The 23,713-nt window shown below is 39.8% G+C and overlaps 1 protein-coding gene across 1 annotated transcript in view; it reads right to left on the reverse strand.

Moving 5' to 3' along the window:
- Window positions 1-23,713, reverse strand: part of THSD4 (thrombospondin type 1 domain containing 4) — a 195,605-nt gene that overhangs the window by 79,520 nt on the left and 92,372 nt on the right. The window contains exon 2 of the mRNA XM_063089730.1: window positions 15,486-15,690. Coding sequence (XP_062945800.1) covers window positions 15,486-15,690 — 205 coding nt within the window. The remainder of the gene's footprint in view (window positions 1-15,485; window positions 15,691-23,713) is intronic.

Genomic DNA, 23,713 nt, shown 5'->3' on the forward strand with positions numbered 1-23,713 from the left:
TCCAGTGTCAGATGTTTTCTATTTGTGAGTTTCCATAAGAATCCAAAGGTATAGATCATTTTATAAACCTTCCCAGAGCATATGAAAATTGAAAAGCTAACCTGACTTAAGTCTCAGAGAGGTAGCATGAAATGAAAACAATAGGCCAATCTCACTTAGGAATATACATTTTACAAATCCTAAGTAAGGTACTAGCAAACTGAACATTAAAATAGAACCTTAAAAGAATCACTGAGCAAGGTCAAGCAGGGTGTATTCTAGGAATGCAAGGATGATTTAATATAGGAAATTTTTAGAAAAAAATAATTTAAATAGATGCCAAAATGGCATTTAAAAACTCATCCTGGTAAAAAAAAATTTACAAAATTAGAAACAGACTTTCTCGACCCGATAACAAGCATGTAATCATACATTCATTTAAAATATTATGGAGAGTGCATCTATCTTTCTTGATAGTGAAAATTAGAAGCATTCATATTAAAATCTGAGATAGGTTAAGAATGTCTGCTATCATTTATTGACCATTGTTTTAGAAGTTTTGGTAACTATAACATATCATGAAAAAAATCAGGAGGAGGAAGCAATCTATATGATATGATTATATCATTAGAAAACCATGAGAATCAATTCAAAATACTCAGAATTTATAAAAGTTCAACAAAGTGGCCAGATAGATGTTAATATAAAAAGTCCATAACTTTCCTATATATTGACAATAACAATTTTGAAGATAAAATAGAAACAGATTCCATTGTCCATCATTATCATGATATCACAACAAAATATAATTAAATCTCTAAGACCAATCTTCACAGGAAATGTAGATAAGGTATATGGGAAATACCAAAATTTTACTGACTGATATAAACTATGTGAATACGTGGAAATAAATGCCCTGTTCTCAGACTGAATGTTTTAACCATGTCTATTCCTCCCAGCTAGATTTCTAGATCTCACCCCTGCTGGCACGATTCGGGCTCGAACACAAGTGTCACTTCCTTTGAGTGACTGGCTCCTTCACCCATACAGCACCCTGCTCTTCCGGCCAAACACTCATCCTCTTTCCATGTTTTATTTTCCTTATAGCACATATCATCTGAAATTATCTTTTTATCCTTTTGTCTTCAATCTCCCCAACTGGTACAATGCAGGTGTCATCGGGGCCCAGTGTACCTTTGTTCTCGTCAGTAGTCCCAGTGTCTAGAACAGAGTCTGGCACGTAATCAGGGCTCAAGACATGTTTACTGAGAGAATTGAACACAGTCACATAGAAAACACCAATAGGATTTTCTTTTTCTGCACTAGATTATCTACAAATGTTACTAAAAAGAAGCAAAAGAGGGGAGACTTGTCACGTCAAATATTAAAACATATTTTAAAGCTATGATAGTCAAAATACTCTGTGGTACAGAAATTATTTGACAGATAAATGGAACAGTGCAGATAGCCATGAAACAGACCCATGATAAGGATGAGGACTTAGCACATTCTAAACATTCCAGTGTTATATAAATGAACCACCCATTTGGGTTGGAAAACTGGCTAAATATTACGGAGAAATCTGCATTCTTACTATAGCCCAAGGTAAGTGTTAAAAATGTTGAGGGAAAGAAAAAAAAAAAAAGCCAAACACAAAATAGTATATGCTGTATTATCTCATTTGTACAAGATTCTTAAAAAACAGGCAAAAGGAATGTAGGTGCTAACAGTCAGGGTAGTGGTTCCTCTCAGGATGGTGGGGGTTAGTGACTGAGGGGGACACTGGGAGCAGCTTCTGGGATGCTGATAAAGTTCTATTTCTTCATCTGGTTACTAGTTATGTGAGTGTGTTCACCTCGTGAAAATTTATCAGGCTGTACTGTACAATTCTGAACTGAGGACTGGTCCTATGTATTTATACTTAATACTTCACAAAAACCTTATCTAACAAATAAGTGTTAGGCCAGCTGATGGCCCAGACCAGAGGTGAGGCTTTCGGCACTTAAACAGGCATCTCTTTTTCACTTGTGCTTTGAGGAGAGGGGATAAAGTTCTGTGATGGAAAGCTTAACTTGATTAACTGTAATCAATCAATTAAGCAGATCCATAAAGCCCTTGGGTTGAACATGTCTTCATCCCTTCCAAGAGGGATCTGCATCACAGGGGCTCTAAGAACCTCCATGCCAAACAGAACTGAGGGTGCATCCCCTGACTCTCACACACCTACAGCAGAAATTTCCATGTTTTCTGGAACTCAGAAACACAGTCAAACATTCTAAAGACCAACACATCACAGAATAGGAAGTTAGTGTTCTCATTAAAAGTAGAACATCTAAAAGTCTAATCCTCATTTGTTGCCCAGACCTTAAATGCAAGTACTGATCAACTTCTGATATGTGTCTATCTTGGTACCACCTCAAGCCAATGGACTGAATTAGGGGACACCACATTGATTGGATACAATCTAAAAGCTCTGGGTCTACTTAACTGTCAGTTATAAAAGCATATGCTGTAAAACTCTGATTTCACTACTGGCTTGGTAATGGTTAGCAAAAAAGGTTTCTTGCTTTTTTTTTTTTTTTTTTTTCTTGGCGGCTGGCTGGTATGGGGATCCAAAATCCAAACCCTTGACCTTGGTGTTACAAGGCTGTGCTCCAACCAACTGAGCTAACTGGCCAGCCCCTGGGTCTTTTACTTTTGGAAAGGTATTTATTGTCCAGACAAAATCTGAAAGCACAAATATGTGTATCTATAACCATATAATCCTGGGCTCGTTTGCATAATTGTAACAACAGTAAAAATAGTAATAATAACATTTGTTACTTGCTGAATAAGTATTTTGTGCCAGTCACTGCTTAGTGCTTTACCATTATTATATTATTTAATCTTCCCAATAACCCTATAAATATTACTGTCAATTCATTTTACAGATATAGAAAATGACATATGGAGAAGTCAAGTAACTGACTGAAGACCACAGAGCCAGAAAGTTGCATTGGTGAGAGAACTCTTGACTTACACAATTCTGCTTGTATCGAAATGTTTGACACTCTCTACTTCGGATCTTTGCCAGTGAGACTGGTAACTACTAATTTTTCTTAAAATTCCAAATTAGTCTTAGCCATGCATAACCTTGTTAACAACAATGTGGAGGGTTCATTTAGAAGAAATCTTAAGTCAGTGGATTAGGTTTTTTTTCTTTGATGAACAAATTTCCACCATAGTAATAAAACATTATCTTAAGGGGTGATATTGGCCTTTTTGCAGCAATTCCAGAAACTTAGCTACGTGTTAGATTATATAAGTACTAGATAACAAAGGGAAAAATAAATACTGGCCACAAGACAAATTTTGCCCCCCAAAGCACAACAGATATAGGAGTGACTGCAAAGTCACAAAGGAAGTTGAAGGGGTAGGGCTTTGTGAAAGTATGTTTTCCAAGGAAGAACATGAATATTGACTCAGAATTCAAACAGGAGTGGATCTTTCCCATATGGCATTTTATGATGTCTAATACAAAGAGTAGTATCGAGCTTGGGGAAAGGGCAGAGTAGAATTAGGAGATGCCAAAAGTTATTCTTAGAGCTGTTGCTGCTAAAACAGCCAGAGAAGAGTTAATAAAGGCAGCCCACAATTAGACGGAGAAAGGAGGCTTATCTGCAAAGCCCATCCCTTCAGGGATTTATCAGCAAGAATTAAAGGTTCAGTATGAAGAATGGACTCTGACTTGAGTTCTGCTTACTGAAAGAAGGGAAAAGGGTGCTCAGCTTCTCCTGTGGGAAGGTAAAGACCTGGACAGAGGAGGGGACAATCTGAGAAGGCAGATCTCATGTGTCTGAAGCTCTAAGCCTTGAGAGAAAGTAAGAGAAACTCAAAGAAAGTAGTAATCACATAGAGACAGGGGGCTGGGGAGCCTTCCCCCAGCTACAGGTTAGGAAAGCCTCAAGATTACTATTTTTCTCAGTTGTCACTTCTCTTTCATTAAACCTTAGCTAGTTCTTGGAACTTAACTTCTATTAATTCCCTAATGTGGTAGTTCTATGATTGAACACATTGCAGAAAACCAGAGTTGGATTCAAAGAGCGAAGGCTTAAATGTACTTCCAAGTGGGGTAGGGAAGGGATGGACTTAGGGATAGCATTATCCACACTGGACTCACAGACAACGGGTTCTGAGCTATTACCCTAATCCAGGTAGGAAAGCTGGGAGAGATTAGCAGCCCTGCTGGAGGTGCTGCTGCCTAGAGCCAGCTGGGGGACAACGTTATTCTTCCTGCAAGAACAGAGGGATCAAATCACTTCCATAAAAACCCAAGACAGCCTGCTCAGCAGCAGTTTCCTGCATTTGAGGAAAGTTTCCCACTAGATGCAGAAAGGCAGGTGTGGGTGCTTTGCATATTTCTGAGACAGGTGATACAATTAAAAGCAAAAGCAAACAACAGCTGAACGATTTCCTACCACACAAAAGGCACATTCAAGTACGAACAGGCAAACTCAGCCTTACATTTCCAGGGTAGCTAGGTGCTAACTAAAAAGCAGAAAATGTGAAACAACAAGGAGACTGAGGAGGTGGGGCAGAGTTGATTTCATTTCGTTCCAGCGTGTCTGAAAGCTTTTCAAGGCAGAGCGACTGTGAAAGTAAAAAGAAAGGCCCTGTAAACAGATGTAAGGACATCAGAGCTTTCCTAAATCAAAGGGAAGTGTGCTGTCAGACACCAGGTGGAAAGTATGTAATGCAAAAATTAAGTCCAGGAGACCTAAAACAAACAACAGCATCTTTCCAAATCACAGCAAGAGGGCATGGTCTGTTTGGCATGGGATCTGTGTTTTGTGAAGATTTGGTTTTGGACAGGAATCATAAAAGCTTGTGCTGAAGAAAAGGCGAGAACTGAGTCCAAATAGAGAATACTCAGTGATAATCTTTCTCTTTTGCCAGCACTGATGAAGAACATTCAGCCAAGAGTCAGGATATCACTTTGAGTTGTTTGTAGTTTCACTGTCTTCCTGGGGCTGCCATGTCCTGTAGCAGGTAACCAAGGAGGGTCACAAAGCTCATCTCAGCATCTTGTCCTGATGCCTGACAGACCACTGGTGCATGTCATACAACCTGATTAAATACTCTTTCAAGCACACACTTGAAGTGTTGTGAGGACGTGGAGGAATTGGAACGCTGGTGGGAAAGTAAAATGGTGCAGCCACCATGGAAAACAATTTGGCAGTTCCTTAAAAAGTTAAACATAAAATTACCATATGGCCCAGCGATTCCACCTCTAGGTATATACCTGAAAGAACTGAAAACAGTGACTCAAAGAAGTAGTTGTACACCAATGGTCATAGCAGCATTATTCACAAGAGCTAAGAGAGGGAAATAGCCCAAGTGTCTATCAGCAGACGAATGGGTAAACAAAACGTGGTATGTACAGAAAAAGGAATGAAATTCTGATACATGCTACGACATGGTTGAATCTTGAAGACATTATGCTAAGTGAAATAAGCCAGGAACAAAAGGATGAATATTGTGCGATTCCACTTGCGAGAGGTTCCTAGAATAGGTAAATTCATGCAGCAGAAAGTAGAATAGAGGTTACCAGGGCTTTGGAGGAGGTGGGAATGGAGAGTTTATTGGGTACAGCTTTTGGGATAATAAAAAGTTCTGGAAATGGATAGTGGTGATGGTTGCACAGCTTTGTGAATGTACTTAATGCCACTGAATTATACACTTAAAATCATTAAAATGGTAGATTTTATGTTTATATAGCTTTTATCACAATAAAAAAGAAAAGAAACCACACCTAATGTTTTATTTATCCAAAATGCTCTACTCTTTTTAAGAGCTGCTCACTTTATTTATTTATTTATTTTTGGCAGCTGGCTGGCCAGTATGGGGATCCAAACCTGTGACCTTGGTGTTACAAGGCTGTACTCTAATCAACTGAGCTAACTGGCCAGCCCAAGTGCTGGTCACTCTTTTAAAAGCTAGTTTCAGAAGTCTGCCAAGGCAAGATGGTGAAAGTCTACTAAGATATAACTATGGCCATCTAGCCCAAGGATTGGCAAAATAAGGGTGGACCACACGATTTTAATCAAGTTGGAGGTAATAGTGAGGATAGGGCTGGAACAGTGTGGAGGGGGCAGGAAGGCTGCAAGGAATCAAGTGGAACATGGCTTTCTCCTAATGGCAGGGGAAGGAGAAGACACAGACCCCACTCCACCCCCACCATGTTTATCCTGTAAATGGTCATGGTCATACACATAGAACATAGGTCATGAGCAAGGCCCGTGCTGGGGGACAAGTCCTGTCTCCACCACTCACAATGGGTTGTCCACAGTCGGGTCCCTCCATCACGCTGGGCTGCATGTCCTTGTCTATCCAGTGCAGATGCAGACGCTAGTTCCCACCTCGAGTGAGTGTCATGAAGATTAAATGAAGGAGGCAGTGGGCCCAGGATTCCACAACTCCAGAACCACGAGTGAGGTCTCATGATTGATGTGGGCTAAGGGTATCTAAGCGCAGACCCCCAAACAGGCCCCACACAGCATGCGAGGGCCTCAGGAGAGCCAGGGCCACCTTTATTTCTGTATCCTCACTACTCAGCCCAGTTCCCAGCATGGGGTGGGTACATGAGAGAAGGCGCGTCTAAGGCTGGCCTGTTTGTCTTCAAGGAGTGCACAGACATGTAAACAGATAAACTACAATAAAATATGCCAAACTGGAGACAGGATCAAAGTCCTATGAGAATCCACAGAGAAATCTATTAACTTCTTTGCTTTTCCTTTTTTTCTGTCTTTTATTGTTCTGCCATGTATTAAGAAAGCAAGTAAAGACTCCAAATGCCACAAGGGCGGGCTATCGAAAGGCACCTTAAGCTGGAACTTCTGTTGCTGGGGCTGCTTCACAGCTGCCGAGAGACAAGCAACCCATGGGCCCGTGGCCAACACACGGAGTGAAATATTGAAGGTAAACTGCAGGAGGGGGCTTGGATTGGAAGCTAAGAATTCAGGGTGAGCTGCTCAGTGCAAACTTAACGGTAGATAAAGCAGTCATTCCAATAGCACCAACTGGACACAGGAAAACTGTCTTTTATTCTGAAAGGACATTGGGATAACCCGAGAAGCTTAAAAAATCCCAATACCCAGGCTGTGTCCCACATCAGTTAAATCTGTGGGTAGGACTCCGGCATTGGCATATTTCAAATATGCCTCAAATATCATTCCCCCTGTGATTCCAATGTGCGGCCAGGGTGAGAACCGTTGCTCTAGGGAGATAAGGGAACTAAGAGTCGTGAGATGCTAGGTATATGACATACATTATCTCATTTAAAGTTAATAGCTCTATAAAACTATAATTGTTTTCCTATTTTACCTATAAGGAAACAGAATCTCAGAAAGGTTAAGGAACTTATCCGGGAGTATCCCAGCTGGAACTGGCAGCTCTGCAAAGGCCAGTTTCAATGGGCAGTGCCAGACTGTCAATGGAGGTCAAGGCCAAGAACAGGAGATTAGGTAGGAGCAAGAGCAGAGAAATGACACTCAAAGCACTGGATGTGGACTGAGGGGGGGACAGGTAAACACACCATTATACATGTACACTGCAGAGAAACTATTTTCTGATTAGAATGAGGTCAGCACAGGAGAGATGCTGAACAAGCATGTCCACTTTTGTTTTTCTTTTTGTTCTGCTGAGAAGAAGGAACTACTAGAGAGACAGGTGCAGAAGTCATAACGACATAAAATTATAGCAATTAAGTTAAATCAGGTAGGTTTTTGATGTCTAAGAAGAAAGGTACAAAATTTTACACTTGAACTGGCATAATCCTGGAGGCTTCTGGCAGTGGGGTCGAAGAGGAGGCTGTCTCGTCTTTAGCCATTACAAGGAAAATTAGAGTTAAGCAGTCATTGATAAATACTGGAGCCTCGGAATAAGGCAGGGAAAATAAGCATTAAACTCATTGTCATGGTAGGCGATTCATGTTTATCATCCTATTGAATCATCACATACCTGTTAGAGATGTGGTTTTATATCTGTTCGTCTGTCTGCCCCCTGCCCATGCACACTCAGGAAACTTGCCTGACAACAGCCTGAGAGCATATGGGGATCTGTGTCATTTGGAGGAAAGGTCTGTTGCAAAAACACATGAAAGTAACCATGGAGGAAACCCACTTATGTATCTATAATAAGCAACTATCTATTAACTTTATAAATATAAACTGACAACGAAGGATTGCTCATTAGCTGTTTGAGAGAAAACAAAAACAAGAGCAAGTTCCAATAGAAATTCTTAAAAGCTAGTCAGAGAAAGAAAATTCCTTATTTTGATAAAAGGTATCTATCAGAAATCTAAGCAAACATCTGTTAGAAGCATTCCCATTGTCAGGTACAAGATAAGAAGGCCCAGTATCATTATGACTATTCCAAAAATTTCTAGAGGTCTTAGTCTCTAAGTGCAGCAAGACAAGAAAAAAATAAGAGGTGAAATACTTGAAAGGAAGATAACATTATTATTATCTATAGGCACGATTGGCCACTTAGAAAGCCCCAACCAAACAACCCCAAAGTCTACTAGGATTATTAAAAGTCTAGCAAGATGTCCAGATACAAAATAAATATATAAAATAAACTGATTTCATATATATCAATATGACTAATTGAAAATATAATGGAAATAAAGATTTAATATACCATACTAGCAAGAACTATAAAATACCTAGGAATAAACCTAATAAAATACATGCAATGTCAAGATAAAGAAACAAGAAGATAAAATGGAAGACATACTATGCGCTTGAATTGAAAGATTCAATGTTGCCAAGTCTTTTTTTTCTGCCTAAAGTAATCTATAAATTTACTGCAATCCCAATCAAAATCTCAAGAGAATTTTTACGGATTTTGACAAATTGATTTTAAAGTATATTTAGAAGAACAAATGTGCAAAAAATCCAAGGAAATTTAGGAAAAGAACAAAGTACTTGGGTAGGGAATTGAGGGGTGGGACAGAGGATGACCTACAAAAGAATAAAACATATTATAAAACTACAGTAATAAAAACAATATGGTTCTGAAGCAGGAGAGATAAATAGATCAATGGACCTGAATTGAGAATCCACAAGTATATCTACATATATTTGAATTTAATATATGGTAGAGATGGCATTTCAAATTAGTGGGGCGAAATCTAATAAATGGTGTTGGAACAACTATCAACTTGGAAAAAGAAATTTAGATTCCTACTTCACACCACACACAAAAATTAATTCCAGATGTATTAAATATTTAAATACAAAAAATACAACTATAAAAGTATTAGAGCATTTGGGGGAATAATTTTATAATGCTGAAGGTAGGAAGGTCTTCCTAAGTAAGACAAAATCCACTAGCCACAAAAGAAATGATTGACAGACTTGACTAAATAAAGATTAAAAATTTTCACTAGAGTAACAGATACCATAAGTGAGTTGAAATACAAGATAAACACTAGTATTTTCAATAGATATGAACAGAAAATGGTTATTACATACAACGCACAAGTTCTTAAAATCAGTAAGAAAACTACAAACACGATTTAAAAATGGCAAATTCATAGGAATACAAAGAAAAATAAAAATTAGTAGTCAAAAATGCAAATAAAAAGATATGCTAAAAATTAAGTACATTTACAATATTTAGTGTTGGTAAGGGTGTGGAGAAAAGGTTCTTTCATGCACTTTTGGTGGGAGTGTAAATTTGTATAACTAGTTTGGAGAGGAATTTTGTATTATCTTTCAGAACTTTTAGTGTACATTCCATTTGACCTATAAATTCTACTCCTAGGAGTCTCTCCTACAGAAATATTTGTATAAGTATAAAAGGATATACATATGATGATATTCCTGGAAGCATTACTTGTTAGGGAACCTTTCTTGAAGTTTCCTTCTCCAAGAATTTGCTCTGTTTCTTCCAGAAATAATTTTTCCAGTTATTTGTCTTGGGCTTTCTCTTTCATGCTATAGGTATTAAAAAAAAAAATGTCTAGTGATCCTTGGTTGTCTATTCATGTTATTTTCAGTTATCCATTGATTTTTGAGACAAAAGCAATGGGAAGGCTGCCTGAGAACCCTTCGGCCATCGTTAGAGCTTATTAACAGGCTGAGTTCCATAGAGGGAGAATGGGGTCCCAAGGCTGTAAGCTGCTCCTTCATCCAATTCCAGAGTGAACACTGAAGTCTTGACCTGGAGCAGCAACTCTTTTACTCATGCCCTAGTGCCTTTCCGTTTTCAGACGAGGAGATGCATAGCAGTGTTCTGAAGAAGTTGTGCATGGGGGTTCCTGTTCCATATACAGGGTTTTCACTTATTCCCTCGTTTTAGCCCCATATTCCCCTTTTACCCTCTATTTACCTGCAGGCTCTGTCTCACAGGCTGCCTTCCCCCACTTCATGCACCACAGTCCCATCTGCACACCTAGGCTATGATTTCCTCTTCTCTCTGTTAGTGAACATTCTTACACACACTTTCTGTTTGGTAGAAATTTGTTAAAATCATTTGTCCACTGATGTCCTCCCTCCAGTCTTCTTGGTAATTGTAGGTTCTAACTTCTAAAAAAATTCCTTTAGTCTATATATATATATATATTATATATATATAATATATATATATATATTTTTAATATATTTTCTTTATTCTTTGAAAGGAATAAAACAACAGGCCTACCCCAAGAACCCTAGTTCACCACAGTCCTATCTATAAACAACAAATCAGCTCACACTAGTCAGATATTTGACCTTACACAGACTGTCATAGTCACACAGTCCAAGCAGGAGTAACCCAGCATTGTGCACAATTTTTAATCACATCCTTTTTGGGGAATTTTTAACGTAATTTGTTTGGCACCTTTGTTTTTCCATCACAAAGCTCCAATAGACTTGACGACATGCAGACTCACACAACTAATGAGCACAACATGGAGCTATAATTGTTCTGGAAAGGCATCTATTTCTCAGTGGGGGAAAGTAGGTTCAAGTGTCAAATTATGGGAAGAGTTTTTAGTATCATTTTGATGGAATCTTGGGAGGAAGGGAAGAAAACCTTATGTGCTCAGTCTGCCATATTGAACCCAAAATCTAAAGTATTATTTGTAAGATTAGGAAACTGGAGACACTCTAAACATCTTTCAGGAGGGAAGTGCCTAAATAAATTATGTTACATTCGTTGCATGAAATAATCTGCACTCAAAAAAATAGTGAATTAGCTTTATATGCACTGGTATGAAACGATACCCATGATATAATATTAAAATAAAGAAGCAGATTACAAAAAATGTGTGTAGTACTATCAATTTCCCAAAATAAATGTTTATTTGCACTTACACAAAGGACTGGAGAACACACACTGACCTGTTAAAAGTGGTTATTTACCTTCAACTGGCCTTCATCTTTTAGCTCCATATCATCTGCTTAAAATTTTTATAATGCATGTGAAAAAAAACTTTGTTTTTTTTAATCATACAAATGTAAGACATTACATTATTTAACATTCCAATTTTTCCATTAGAAAGCAGTTCAACTAATAAAGTTTGCAAATCATAGATGATCCATGACACTTCTTGATTTTTTAAGTGCTGTTATTGTTTAAAACTTTTGCAAGAACATGCTTAAAAGTAAATGTATTGCCAGTTTATTTTTAAAAGTTCACAGATCTTCAAAAATTTCTTCCACATCTAAAACTCTATGACAATGTAACATGTTGGCAGGTAGTACACGTCTTATATAATCAATTTTTGCTTGGTATGCTTTTATGTCTGATTTCTTAACTGTTACATAATGACATTAGTAAACTGAACTGACTGAACTATGCCAAACTTTGATATTTAAGCTAAAAAAATTTTTACAACATCTTCTTATTAAGGAAGAGGAAAGTAATATAAAATGTCAATCATTTTAATAAAATTAGATTCAACTTTTTCCCCCCAAATAGCAGGGTTCAGAATAATTCACATACAAAAGGAGCATTCATAGCTTACAATAGCTATCAGGGTTCTAAAGTCTTTTCCATTAGTAAAAAAAGATCTAAAAATCTAGGACTTACTAAACAGTCTATATTTTGGAGCATGTAAACAAATTCAAATAAACAAATCTGGAGCTCAATCCTACAGTTTAATCAGTTTTCCAACCTTTTTAAAAGAGGCGAATAACGTCCTATCTCCTGAATTATGGGCACCATTAAATGTCACGGTTTCTTCAGCTTTGCTCAGAGAAAACCATAAGCATTGTGAAGTGGTGAGCTGGCTTCTTCCCCCAGATCCACATAGACCAACCATCCTATGAGATCTGGCAGAGTAAGAGCCAGAATTCAGGCCTTCAGAATCTCGAGTCTAGCAAGCCAGGTCTCGATAGTCAAACTAAATTCAGCTATAATCTCAGAGTCAAGTTTAATACACCATCACTATTAACGTACTAATCAAGGCTTCTGATATACAGGCCTCCTTCTTCTCTTTAGTTTTTGATTTTTAAATTTCAATTTTCATATCGTATAACTCTGTAATTGCCTCTTTAAGAAGCAAATAAGATGAAGCAAGCAAAGAAAATGATGTCCAGTTTTAAAAGTCAGAAGGCCATGTATGTGAAAATGCTTTGGAGATTGAAGTACTTTATGTATGGTATGGCCGCTATTATTAACTGAGAAGCCTAGGGGTAATTCACTTAAATATTGAAGGCTTTGGAAAATGTTTAAATGAGGTGATTAAACTGTCTTCTCCAGCACTAATAATACAAATCTGTTTTCAGAGAAATCTGCTTTCTATTGCTATCAAGTTTGGAGAGTCAGTCATCACAGTCATTAAAAAATACCAAGTATTTCACAAGGAAAGTCTGATATGCATTACAAATAACTAATGGTCATTCTGGAAGATAACAGGGCAACTGAGAAAACTTGTGAAAGTTGTACAATTTTTAAAAGCAATGATATGAATTTGGACTATTTCTTGCCTTTATATTGCCTATTCTGCAGAACAAACTTATGCAAATGGCTGAGTCAATTTTGTGTATCAAGTCAAATTTTATGGAAAACACAGTCTACCTATCCAGAAATGACAAGGTAAGAAAACTGAAACCTTCATCATCACCTAGAAAACTGTGGAGAGATCCACCATGTATTCATCACCTCAAGCAACCCCATGCTTAAAAATAAACATACTTCACTGAGCAGGAGACTGAGCAGGAAAAGTGGGTTAGGTAAAGAGAACACCCACGCTGAGAAAAAGACCATCCCAACCACTGTACAGTTTAAAAGGATGCATCTTATGGTATGTGAACTATATTTGAATTGAAAAAAAGAGAAGGAAAAAAGAGCACTAGGTAACTGAAGTGCTCTAGGCAGAAGCTCACGTTCATCACCTCTGGAATCTCCTTTCACTAGAGCCTGCCCTTCTGTTTCTGCTCTTCCTCCTCTGCCCATGTGGCCTCGTGGGATATTGCCGTGAACTCCAAGATTCTCATGTACCCCACTGATCTTTGGGCACAGGAAGTTGCACTTGACTTTCTCAATCACCTTCCCATTGACTCTTGGTACTTCCATCTCCCTCTGCCTCCTCTTCCTCTTTTTTAGGGGTAGAGGAAGTTTTTATTTCATGAAGTTTTCACAGCCTGACAAGCTCTCTGAGACAAAGCAAAGGGAATGAACATTTGTCAACTGCCTAGTAAGCGTCAGGGCCTCTGCTGAGTCCCAAATATCTGTTATCCTATTGATTCTCATGACTACTCTTAAGGTCGAGATTCTTATTCCCGTACTGCAGGTGAAAGCACCAAGGCTCTGAGAGCTGTTTCCATTCAGACATTCAGTGGATATTCACCCAGAATATCTATTTTATCTAAAGGGCGCACAGCTTGAAAACTGCTTACCGAATAGGACTAACCATAGCCAGGGAAATTTTACTAAAAACAACACCAAGATAATACAAAGTGGCATTGTTCACTGGTGCATTTGAACACAACCACACTTCAAATAATTCCCAGAAGAACATTTTCCATTCCAGGAGACAAGATGTTTATGGAGATGTGATCTTACAATAGCACAAAGGAAAGGAGGAAACATACAATGACTATTTTTTGCTATTAAAAATAACACACAAACCACTCACTGGGAAAGTAGGCTTACTGCCACTTTGGTGGCTCCTGGGTTTGCCAGAGCAAATGTAACAATTTTCCACATTAATTGGGTTTGTCTCAGAGTCTCATCTGCCATCCTTTCTTCCTCTAGCCAATAAAACCGGGTGAGGTTAGTTTTGGCTACATTTGACTGGGGAGAGAAGAGCTGCAGAATATGGAGTTCCTGGGTTATCTTCTGGGGTGATCCTGATATTTGAAAGTTGCAAAATTAAAGGTTTCTTAGCTGCTGCAGCCATTGACTGCTACATGCCTGGGTTCGAATCCCAGTCCCACGTCTTTCTTGCTATGTGACCTTGGCAAATCACATAATCTCTCTGTGCCTGTTTCCTTATCTGTAAAACGGGGACGGGGACAACTCCTATGCTCTAGCTTTACACACATAAAGCACTCAGAATAGTGCCTGGCACATAGTTTGTGCTAGATATGTTTCTATTAAATGCATAATTAAAAATTAAAAATGAGTACTGCTGTTCACTAAATGACTTTAAGAAGCAGCTCCCTTTTGTTATTTTGTTAACTGATTAGTACATGCTTACATGAACTAGAAATTGGTAGAAACTAATTTGTATGACTGATTTGCATTAGATGGAAGGTAAATAGCCTTGAAAACAAGAAGAAAGATCTCAACAAAGATGTCCTTTTGTAGGACAATGGGTTTAAAATGGCATCTCAATATTGATGATAGTGCCCAAAATGATTGCCGAGGGGTTCTACAGCTGCTCACAAGACATACATACTACTAATGAAGAGGCCTGTTGCCTCAAGCTGATGAAGCAGAAAGAAGAGAAAAATGGCTTTTGCTTTAGACCTCCAGCAAGTGAAGGTCCACAAGGCATCCATTAACTGCCCCTGATCGCCTGGCACCCAACGGAACAAAGACTGGCAGCTCTCCTGGCTTTGCAAAGAGCCTCTCCCATCTCAGAGAGACAGTTTAGCCTACCATTTTATAACTGTGTTTCTCTTAGGAGGAGCAAAGACTGGCAGCTCTCCTGGCTTTGCAAAGAGCCCCTCCCATCTCAGAGAGACAGTTTAGCCTACCATTTTATAACTGTGTTTCTCTCAGGAGGAGCAAAGGCTGGTTCAAATGTGTAAACATTTAGTTGTACAAATTTGGTTGCAGTGTTTTATATTTTTGCATGGTATGCTTTTATGCAGACTCATACAACTGATGAGCACAACATGGAGCAATAACTGTTCTGGAGAGGCCTCTATTTATTTGAAGGGGCAGCCAGGTGGTACTCTGGAATTCCCCAGTGGCACTTTCTACATGTCCCTGGATGGACACTGCTGTGTCCATCTCACAATCCTGGAAGGAATACACCAACTGGCAGTGACAGACAGTTTCCTCTGGAAAAAGACCAAGCTTACCCAAGTAGTTGTTACTCTTGTGCATCTCGGTGATGTTGATTTTTGTGGCTCCTTGGGGAATCTCCACGACGCGGTGGTAGCCCAGGCTGGTGAGGGCATGCTTAAACACGCCTGACACGACCTGACAGCCTGTGTTGTCACCTCCACACACCCCACATTTGTCCACGACTTTGTCTGAGCCTAGGTAGTCATCACAGCCAATGCTCTGCAAAGAGGGAGAGAACAAAAGAGTCTAGTAGCAGGAGCGTGCCAGGGGGAAGGAGCAGAGAGGGGACAACTAAAGATCTATTGGTGGGCTGCAAACTGACTCTCCTCCTGCCCCTGCTCCTGCTCCTGCAGATGAGCCAATTCATGCTTTCACTCCCTCAACAGATATTCACGGAGACGCTACTCTAGGTAAGAACCTTCTTTTCTAGCTATTCATGAAATGTATATACTGGGGGTAAGGTGGGGGCCACAGACAGTAGTAAACAAGACAAGTAAATAAAACAGAGTGCGTGTGGTGGTGGTAAACGATCAAGAGAAAAAAAAAAACAGCGAAAAAGAATAGGGAAGACATGGGGGCTAGAGACTGATTTACACAGGCTGTACAGTGAAGCTGTTCTGCGAATCCGTCCTGGACTCTGGGAGGGGATGGTCCATGCTGGGGTTTTTCTATGAAGAATTGCTTTGGAACCATGATAAGTACTGCACCTAAAATTGGGGTTTGCCCCCTAGTCGTCTCTTCTGAATCACAGATGCTACAAACACTTAGCAAAGTAAAACACTTAGCAAAGTATTGCCCCCAAATAGTGTTCCCTGGCCTAGTTTCTTAGGACTTGAAATAAAATTGTTTGAGATCTGAATCTCCACTGGTAACTGTGGCTCTGGAGAGCTGAGCAGCAGAATTTTTGCTTGGTTACCCCAAAGCACTTTCCCCAGAGCAGCAGGGAGAAGGCAAGCAAGGGCCAGAAACATCAACAAAGTGGAGAAGCTTCTAAATCATGACGTGCTCTTTGGACCTCCAGTCTCATCGGTGTTTAAAGGAACACTGATTTTCCTGAGTCTTTCCCCCAAGAGAACCTTCCCGTTACTTATTCCAAGATTTTCTGCTTTATCTTCCCCCTCCCCATTCACGTTTCTGTTTCTGCACTAAAAAGTTAAACTTTGAAGTGGAATGGGATGATCTTCATGGAGTTATTTCCCACTTCTGGAGCTCTCCACCTCTGACTCCACAGGGCTCACAATCACGTCTCCTGAATTCAAAACTGGGACGCATGTTCTGAACAAAGGATTCTGTCACATTTCTGTGGGCAGATGGGAGTGAGCAGATAGTAGTTTGGACACCGAAATATTGGGATTACAGGATTATGCATTGGGTTATGAGGATATGGAAAAATACTTGAAATCAGAATGGTATTTAAAAACTTGAGACACATGTTCGCTGAATCACAGGATTGTCTTGGTTCTTGAATTCTAAGAGCAATCATCAGACTGCATCTCAGGGGCAAAGTGGCCAGCAAACCATTCCAAGTTCACTGTTGATTTTGTTAAATAGCCCTGGGTCTGTTCATGTGGGTCCTGCAGGTCAAATCGTACAGGCAGAGTCAAATCGCAAGATGTTCATTCCTTCCCCTCTAACTTCACGTGTGATTAACATCTTCCTGCAGGCGCTGTACTTTTGCATTATTGCTTCCACATTCCCCCGTGCACATTAGTCCATCAATAATAACTGGTCTGTCTTCACAAATAGCTTTTCTGTAAAACATTATTTCTGACAACAACAGAACATCATCTCAATATGTTCATCCACATCCAATTAGCCTTTCCAAATGCCATGTTTGCTATGTATTTCTCCTCCCTCAAATATTTCTCACCCCTGCCCCACGCACATTCTAGCAGGAAAATAAAGAAGATGTTTTTGGTGCATGATTTCCACATCCCTACCCCTTGGGTTCTCCCTTGCTTTGAAACAAAGAAATGCCACCACCAACGGGGTTTTGGAAAGTAGAACCCATGTTGCCAAGGCAAGAATCGAACTGAAGATGCCTCTGACTGTTGCTGATGGGGAAGATGGACAGGAAAGCTGGTCAGCCCTCACTCACTGCCCTGTCTAGTGACATCTCACTCCCCTACCCTTTCCTGCTACCCCTGGACTCAACTTGTCCCAGACTGAGCTCATCCTCATAGGAGTCCTCAAGGTAAAGGGAACAATGTGTACAAAGGCACAGAAGTAGGAAAACACAGCATGTTCATAGAATGACAAGGCTGCAGTGAGAATTACTGGGAAGGCTGGAGAAGTCAGCTGAATTTGTCAAGAACCTTGTCTGCTAGTGGGGAGAATGACGATTTTATCCTATGGCAACAGCAATTGCCAGATGTCTGAAGGAGGGGAGGGCCATGCTCAGACTTGTTTTTCAGATGTTAACTTTGGCTGCGGGGTGCAGTGGGTCCCACCTAGCATAGGGAGAATAGGCAGTCTAGTGAGTCTCTCTCTCACAAATAGGGTGTAGGAGATATTTCAAGAATGAATGAGAGCAGCCGAAGATGCGAAAGGCATCACATCAGTCCTCAGCCCCAGCCCAGTTAGAATCGGATCATCAGAAGGAAATTACACAAACATGGATCACTCTAGACAACCACAGACACACACAAAATGTTATTGGATCTTGTGAATCAGACACTATATTAAAACGCTCTGCACAGTTTGATGGATCCCCCACCAGAGTTCCTGCACAGCATGGTCACTCTGGGTGCATCTAGATGTGGGGAGGGAGGGCTGTGGCAATTTTTCCTGGTAGACGTCCAAGTACCCTGGAGGTGGGCTTCAGGGAAGCATGTAGCTGCACAAGTGATGCCAAGAAGTAAAGGTGACATCCCGTCTCCTCAGAGACCATCAATGGTTTCCTCAGAAACTACTGGAGCACCCTTCTGATGGCCTAGTGGTTACCCAGCAGGTTGAGAGACTGAATTTCCATGGAGTTACACCAAATACCTCACATCTACTTCACAAAGCAGGAGAGACAGCCCCAGAACGAGAAGTGAGCAGACAGCATGTATTCAAGACGTTTACTTTTAGCTTCGAGGCCATAAGCAAATTACATCCATGACAACCTTCCCTTCTCCTGCACAGGGATATTGTGAGGATCAGATGACACACTGAGGGACAATTTGGACTGGGTATCTAGGAGGGCATGGCTGAGGAAGTGACCTCTGGACCGGGATCTGAATGACAAGAAGAACCAGCCACAACAAGATATAAACATGTAAACAAGTATTTTACCACTGACAGTATTGAGTGACTACAGTGGGCAGGCTGTCTGGGAAATCCCAAGCTGAACCATACAGGTCCTACCTTTGGGAATTTGAGCCTAACAGGAGTGATTCGACATACACACAGATAATCACAAGCTATCAGGCAATGAGGAATTCCTGCATTCTCTATGTCATGGTGGGACAGGATTAGCAATTGGGTACATAACGTCTGGAGGATGTTGAAATATCCCAGCTTGAACTGCGGGAACCGGGATGGAGTGAAGGGGATTTGAGAGATGCTTAGGCTGCAAAACAAGCAGGCCTTTGTGACTGACTTGGGGAGGAAGAAGGTGGCTCACATCCTCCTCCTCTTCCCCATCTTCTCAACATCATTATGTCTGACATTTACAGAGTGTTTATTATATTCTAGGTCTGCTGAACATATATTTTTCTCATTTAATCTTAAAAGCAGTCTGTGAGATTGTTGAAAACTGTAGGAAACTAAGACTTAAGAGAGAGGTTAGGTAACTTGCCCAAGGCCATGTTGCTAGTAAGAGGTGGAACTGGGATTTGAACCCAGGCCCCAAACTAAAAGCCCATGCTTTTAACCATGTGTAAAAATTGGAGGTCAAAGGATCAGAGGTCATGCTGAGGGTTCTGGCTTTGTTGAAGGAGTGGATGGTAGCAGTGACCTAAGGGCAGGGGAACAAGTTCAAAGCACTGTGGCCACAGAGCGCTGGACAGGGCATGGCCCAGAAGTGACTCTGGAGTTCTCCTCTTCCAGTGTTACAGAGACCAGTGACGCTATGTCTCCCTCCTGCACTGGCTGTTTCAACATTATACTTTGCACACAGTAAGTGAATAAATATTTTAGCTCCTCTCTCTATTATATTACTTTCTTATTGTTATAACTTTTGATTTTGAAATTGTTTGGCTCACAAGAAGTTGTGAAAACAGTACAGAGTTTCAGTGACTTTTTATCCAGCTTCCCCTAATAATAGCTTATGTAACCACAGTACATTGTCAAAACCATGTATACCATTGACATCAGTATCATACCACTAACTCAAGAATAGACCTTACTCAGATTTTGCAATTTTTTCTATGCACCTTTTTTTTTTTTTTGGTTTATAGTTTGATGAAATATTGTCACATGTATAGACTATGTAATATGTCACTTTCTTGAAAGCAGCTGACACAAGAATATGACTGTAATTGATAAGTGGAGCTGACATCATTTAGCAGGAAAAGCAATTTGGAATGATGGAAAAAATGTTGAAGTGACAACCAGGAAACCTGGGGTGTGGTCCTGGCTCAGTCTCTGACTTGCTTTGTGAAGGTAGGTGGGTCACTTCTCTCTGGGGTCAGTGCTGAAAACATTTTCACGACCATCCAGACCTTTCAGTGGACATTGACCAGAAATGAGTGTGGCCTGAACTGGTCTGGAGGCTGGTCAATCAGTCTCTGATGGGGATGATTTAATATGCCACCCCATGTCCAAACTCTTTCAGAGGAACCACCAAAGTGTCACCAGTGGGCACTGTGGCTGGGCACTAGAGTCTGTTGATGAAGGTGGGACAGTATCTACCTCTTAGAACTGTTGGGAGGATCAAATGAGACAAATAGGAAGGTACTTATCAAAATGCTGCGATGTGGTGGCCTCTCAGAAAATGCTGGGTTTTGTTATCACTGCCTTGATATATCTGATTCTGTCTGTAATCTATTGGCTTTTAACTAAATCCCTTCATCATGTAACCATCAGACCCATCCTTATTTCTATAACACCTTTATTACTTCTCAGACAGACATACTCTCATTTGTATAAATTCAGAAAAATTTGAAGAGCCAGAAAAAAAGAAAAAAAGACAGTTTCGCTGTAAAGGCAAGATACCTTACACAGCTTATGTACCCTCACAGCTCAAATACCACCTATTGAAAAAAGCCAGAAGGAACATTGCTCCCTGATCTACCTTTATTTTATGTTTTTTGCTCACCACATATTGCAGTTCAAAAGAGATATTTCTTGCTGTTACAAAGGCGATTGGACAACTATGAGATATCCATAGTATCCAGTGATTTCTGCAACATGTTGTAGGAAAATTTTATGCATTTCAAGACATCACAGGAGAAATTGCTCAAGAATTCTTCCCAATTGTGCACCCAAATTAACCTAAATGAAATTTCCCGAGGGCAGTGAGAAACCTGGATGACATATTTGGTGGTGGATTTCACGGGGAGGAGGCCTCTGTCCATCATGGCAGGGTAGACTGGTGCCAGGCGTTCAGATGGTGGAGGTTCTGACTCCCTAATGGGAAGCAGATGCTTCTCTGTGTGTTCAACAAACACATGCGAGAGGGCAACCTCAACTGTTTCGCTAGGTGACACTGACAGGTAAAACAACGTGCCCCAACAATCATATTATCACAACAGTGTGGGAGAACATTAAAATGATTAGTAGCTAACACCAGTTTCCTTATATTTATGGTGAGCTGATTTGTGGAAATATGTATGTATGCCAAACTTTTATTCATGACATTCTGTTGAAAGAAACGCTTTGCATATGATAAATATCTCCCTCAGATTACTGTTAGGAATATAGATCAATACCACCTTCCTGGAAAGCAATTTAGCAATATATACTGTTTGACTCAGTAAATTCTTCTTCTAGGAATTTATGCTAAGGAAATGATAAGAAATGAGGCCACAGTTTCTGTATGAAGGAGCTCATGGCAGTATTATTATAAATAATAAAAAACTGGAAACGTCCTAAATGTCCAGCATAGGGAAACAGTTAAACAGTATAAAGAAACTCCTTGGGAAATACTGGATGGATCTTTCTCCAGTTGTTATATCAAAATCTTCCAGCTCTGTGCCTGTATGACTGGCCCTCCATATAGTTCAGTAAATGTTTCCTGAGCCAACCTGAACTATGTGCTGACAGAGTGTTAGGCAGGGGAAACATGATGGTAAAACAAACACTTTACAAACCTAACAGTCTAAATCAGGGGCCAGCAAATAACAGCTCACAGGCCAAATCTGGCCCATGACCTATTTTTGTAAATAAAGCTTTATTGGAATATGAACACCCCCACTTATTTACTTATTGTCTATGGATCCTTTTGTGCTACAACAGCAGGGTTGAGTAGTTAGTTGCAACAGTTCGTATGGTCCACAAAGCCTAAAATATTTATGATCTGGCCCTTTACAGAAAGAACCACCAACTCCTGCTCTAAATAGAAAGACAGACACAATCCAATCACTTAATATAGCTTGTAAATGTTGAGAGGGAGGTGGTTACAGAGTCCCCTGCAGTCAAGACTGAGGCTCAGGTAGATCCTTCCAAATTTACCCCCGATTGCCCTCATCTTGAATCATATGCACCCACTTGATTCGTTCCAGTGTGACTCAATTATAAAACAGAAGGCAAAAAGTTGTCATCTTCTACTATGGTAGCCTTCAACTTTTTTTTTTTTAAGTAGAGAAAATATACTTTTCAAACAAAACCTGGTGCAGAAACTCAGAATTCTGCTACGAGAAATGAGAAAGGCAGAGCTGCTCTGGTTGAAGAAGGGCTGTGAGGGTTTGGAAGCCCAGCTTCTCACCTTCCTGCCTGCTCTTCTTCCTCATGGCCAGGTTTTCTCAACTTCAGTTCTATTGACAATCTGGCTCTGAAGGGTCTTTCTTGTAGGGGTTGTCCTATGCATTGTAGGATGTCTAGCAGTATCAATGGCTTTATCACAAATACACAAGATAGAGCAAAAACCCACATTTAAAACAAAAATGCCAGCAAGAAAGAGAAAGAAGCTAAATCATCCTACTTTAAATTTCCAACTAACATTGGAGAAATAAAAGGGGAAATAATGATCAAAAAATATTTAAACCATCTAAATGGAAGCAATTAAATGACAGGAATTAAGCAATACTTGTCAATAACTACTCTAAATGTGAATGGACTAAACACCCCATTCAAAAGACACAGACTGTCTGATTGGATTAAAAAGCTAGATCCAAGTATATGCTGTCTTCAAGAGACCCAACTCACCTATAGAGACACTCATAGACTAAAAGTGAAGGGATGGAAAAAGATATACCATGCAAATGGAAACCAAAAACGAGCAGGAGTAGCTATTCTTATATCGGACAAAATAGACTTTAAACCAAAAAACATAAAAAAGAAAAAGAAGGCCACTATATAATGATAAAAGGATCTATCCAGCGAGAAGATATAACAATCATAAATACGTATGCACCCAATACTGGAGCACCCAGATATATAAAGCAAACATTCTTAGACCTAAAGAAAGAAATAGGACCTAATACATTAATAGTGGGTGATCTGATCACCTCCGTCTCAGTATGGGAAAGGTCTCCATGCAACAAGTCAACAAAGAGACACAGGATTTAATCTACACCCTAGACCAACCGGACTTGGCAGATATATACAGAACATTTTACCCAACAGCTAAAGAATACACTTTCTTCTCATCAGCTCATGGTACATTCTCCAGGATAGATCACATATTAGGTCACAAATCTAGTCTCAGCAAATTTAAAAAAATTGAAATCATTCCAACTATCTTTCAGACCACAATGGACTAAAACTGGAAATAAACAATAAGCAAAATGCTGGAAGCTATACAAATACATGGAAACCAAATAATAGGCTCCTGAATGACCTATGGGTCCAAGAAGAAATTAAACAGGAAATCAAAAAGTTTCTAGAAACTAATGAAAATAAAGATACATCATACCAAAACCTGTGGGATACTACAAAAGCAGTACTAAGAGGCTTTACCCACTTGAAGCCAGTAGCATGCCTCCTCCTCACTGTGACAAACAAAAATGTCTCCAGGCATTGCCAAAGGTTCCCTACTGGAGCAAAATCACTCCCAGTTGAGAACCACTGCTCTAGTTTATTCCACAGCTCAGGGGACACCTAGGAACACATAGAAGATTCCCCAGAAACCTTTAAAACAAATCTTTGTAGATGTCAG

The sequence above is a fragment of the Cynocephalus volans genome, chromosome 3, assembly GCF_027409185.1.
Source record: "Cynocephalus volans isolate mCynVol1 chromosome 3, mCynVol1.pri, whole genome shotgun sequence".
In the NCBI taxonomy this organism is placed as follows: Eukaryota; Metazoa; Chordata; class Mammalia; order Dermoptera; family Cynocephalidae; genus Cynocephalus; species Cynocephalus volans.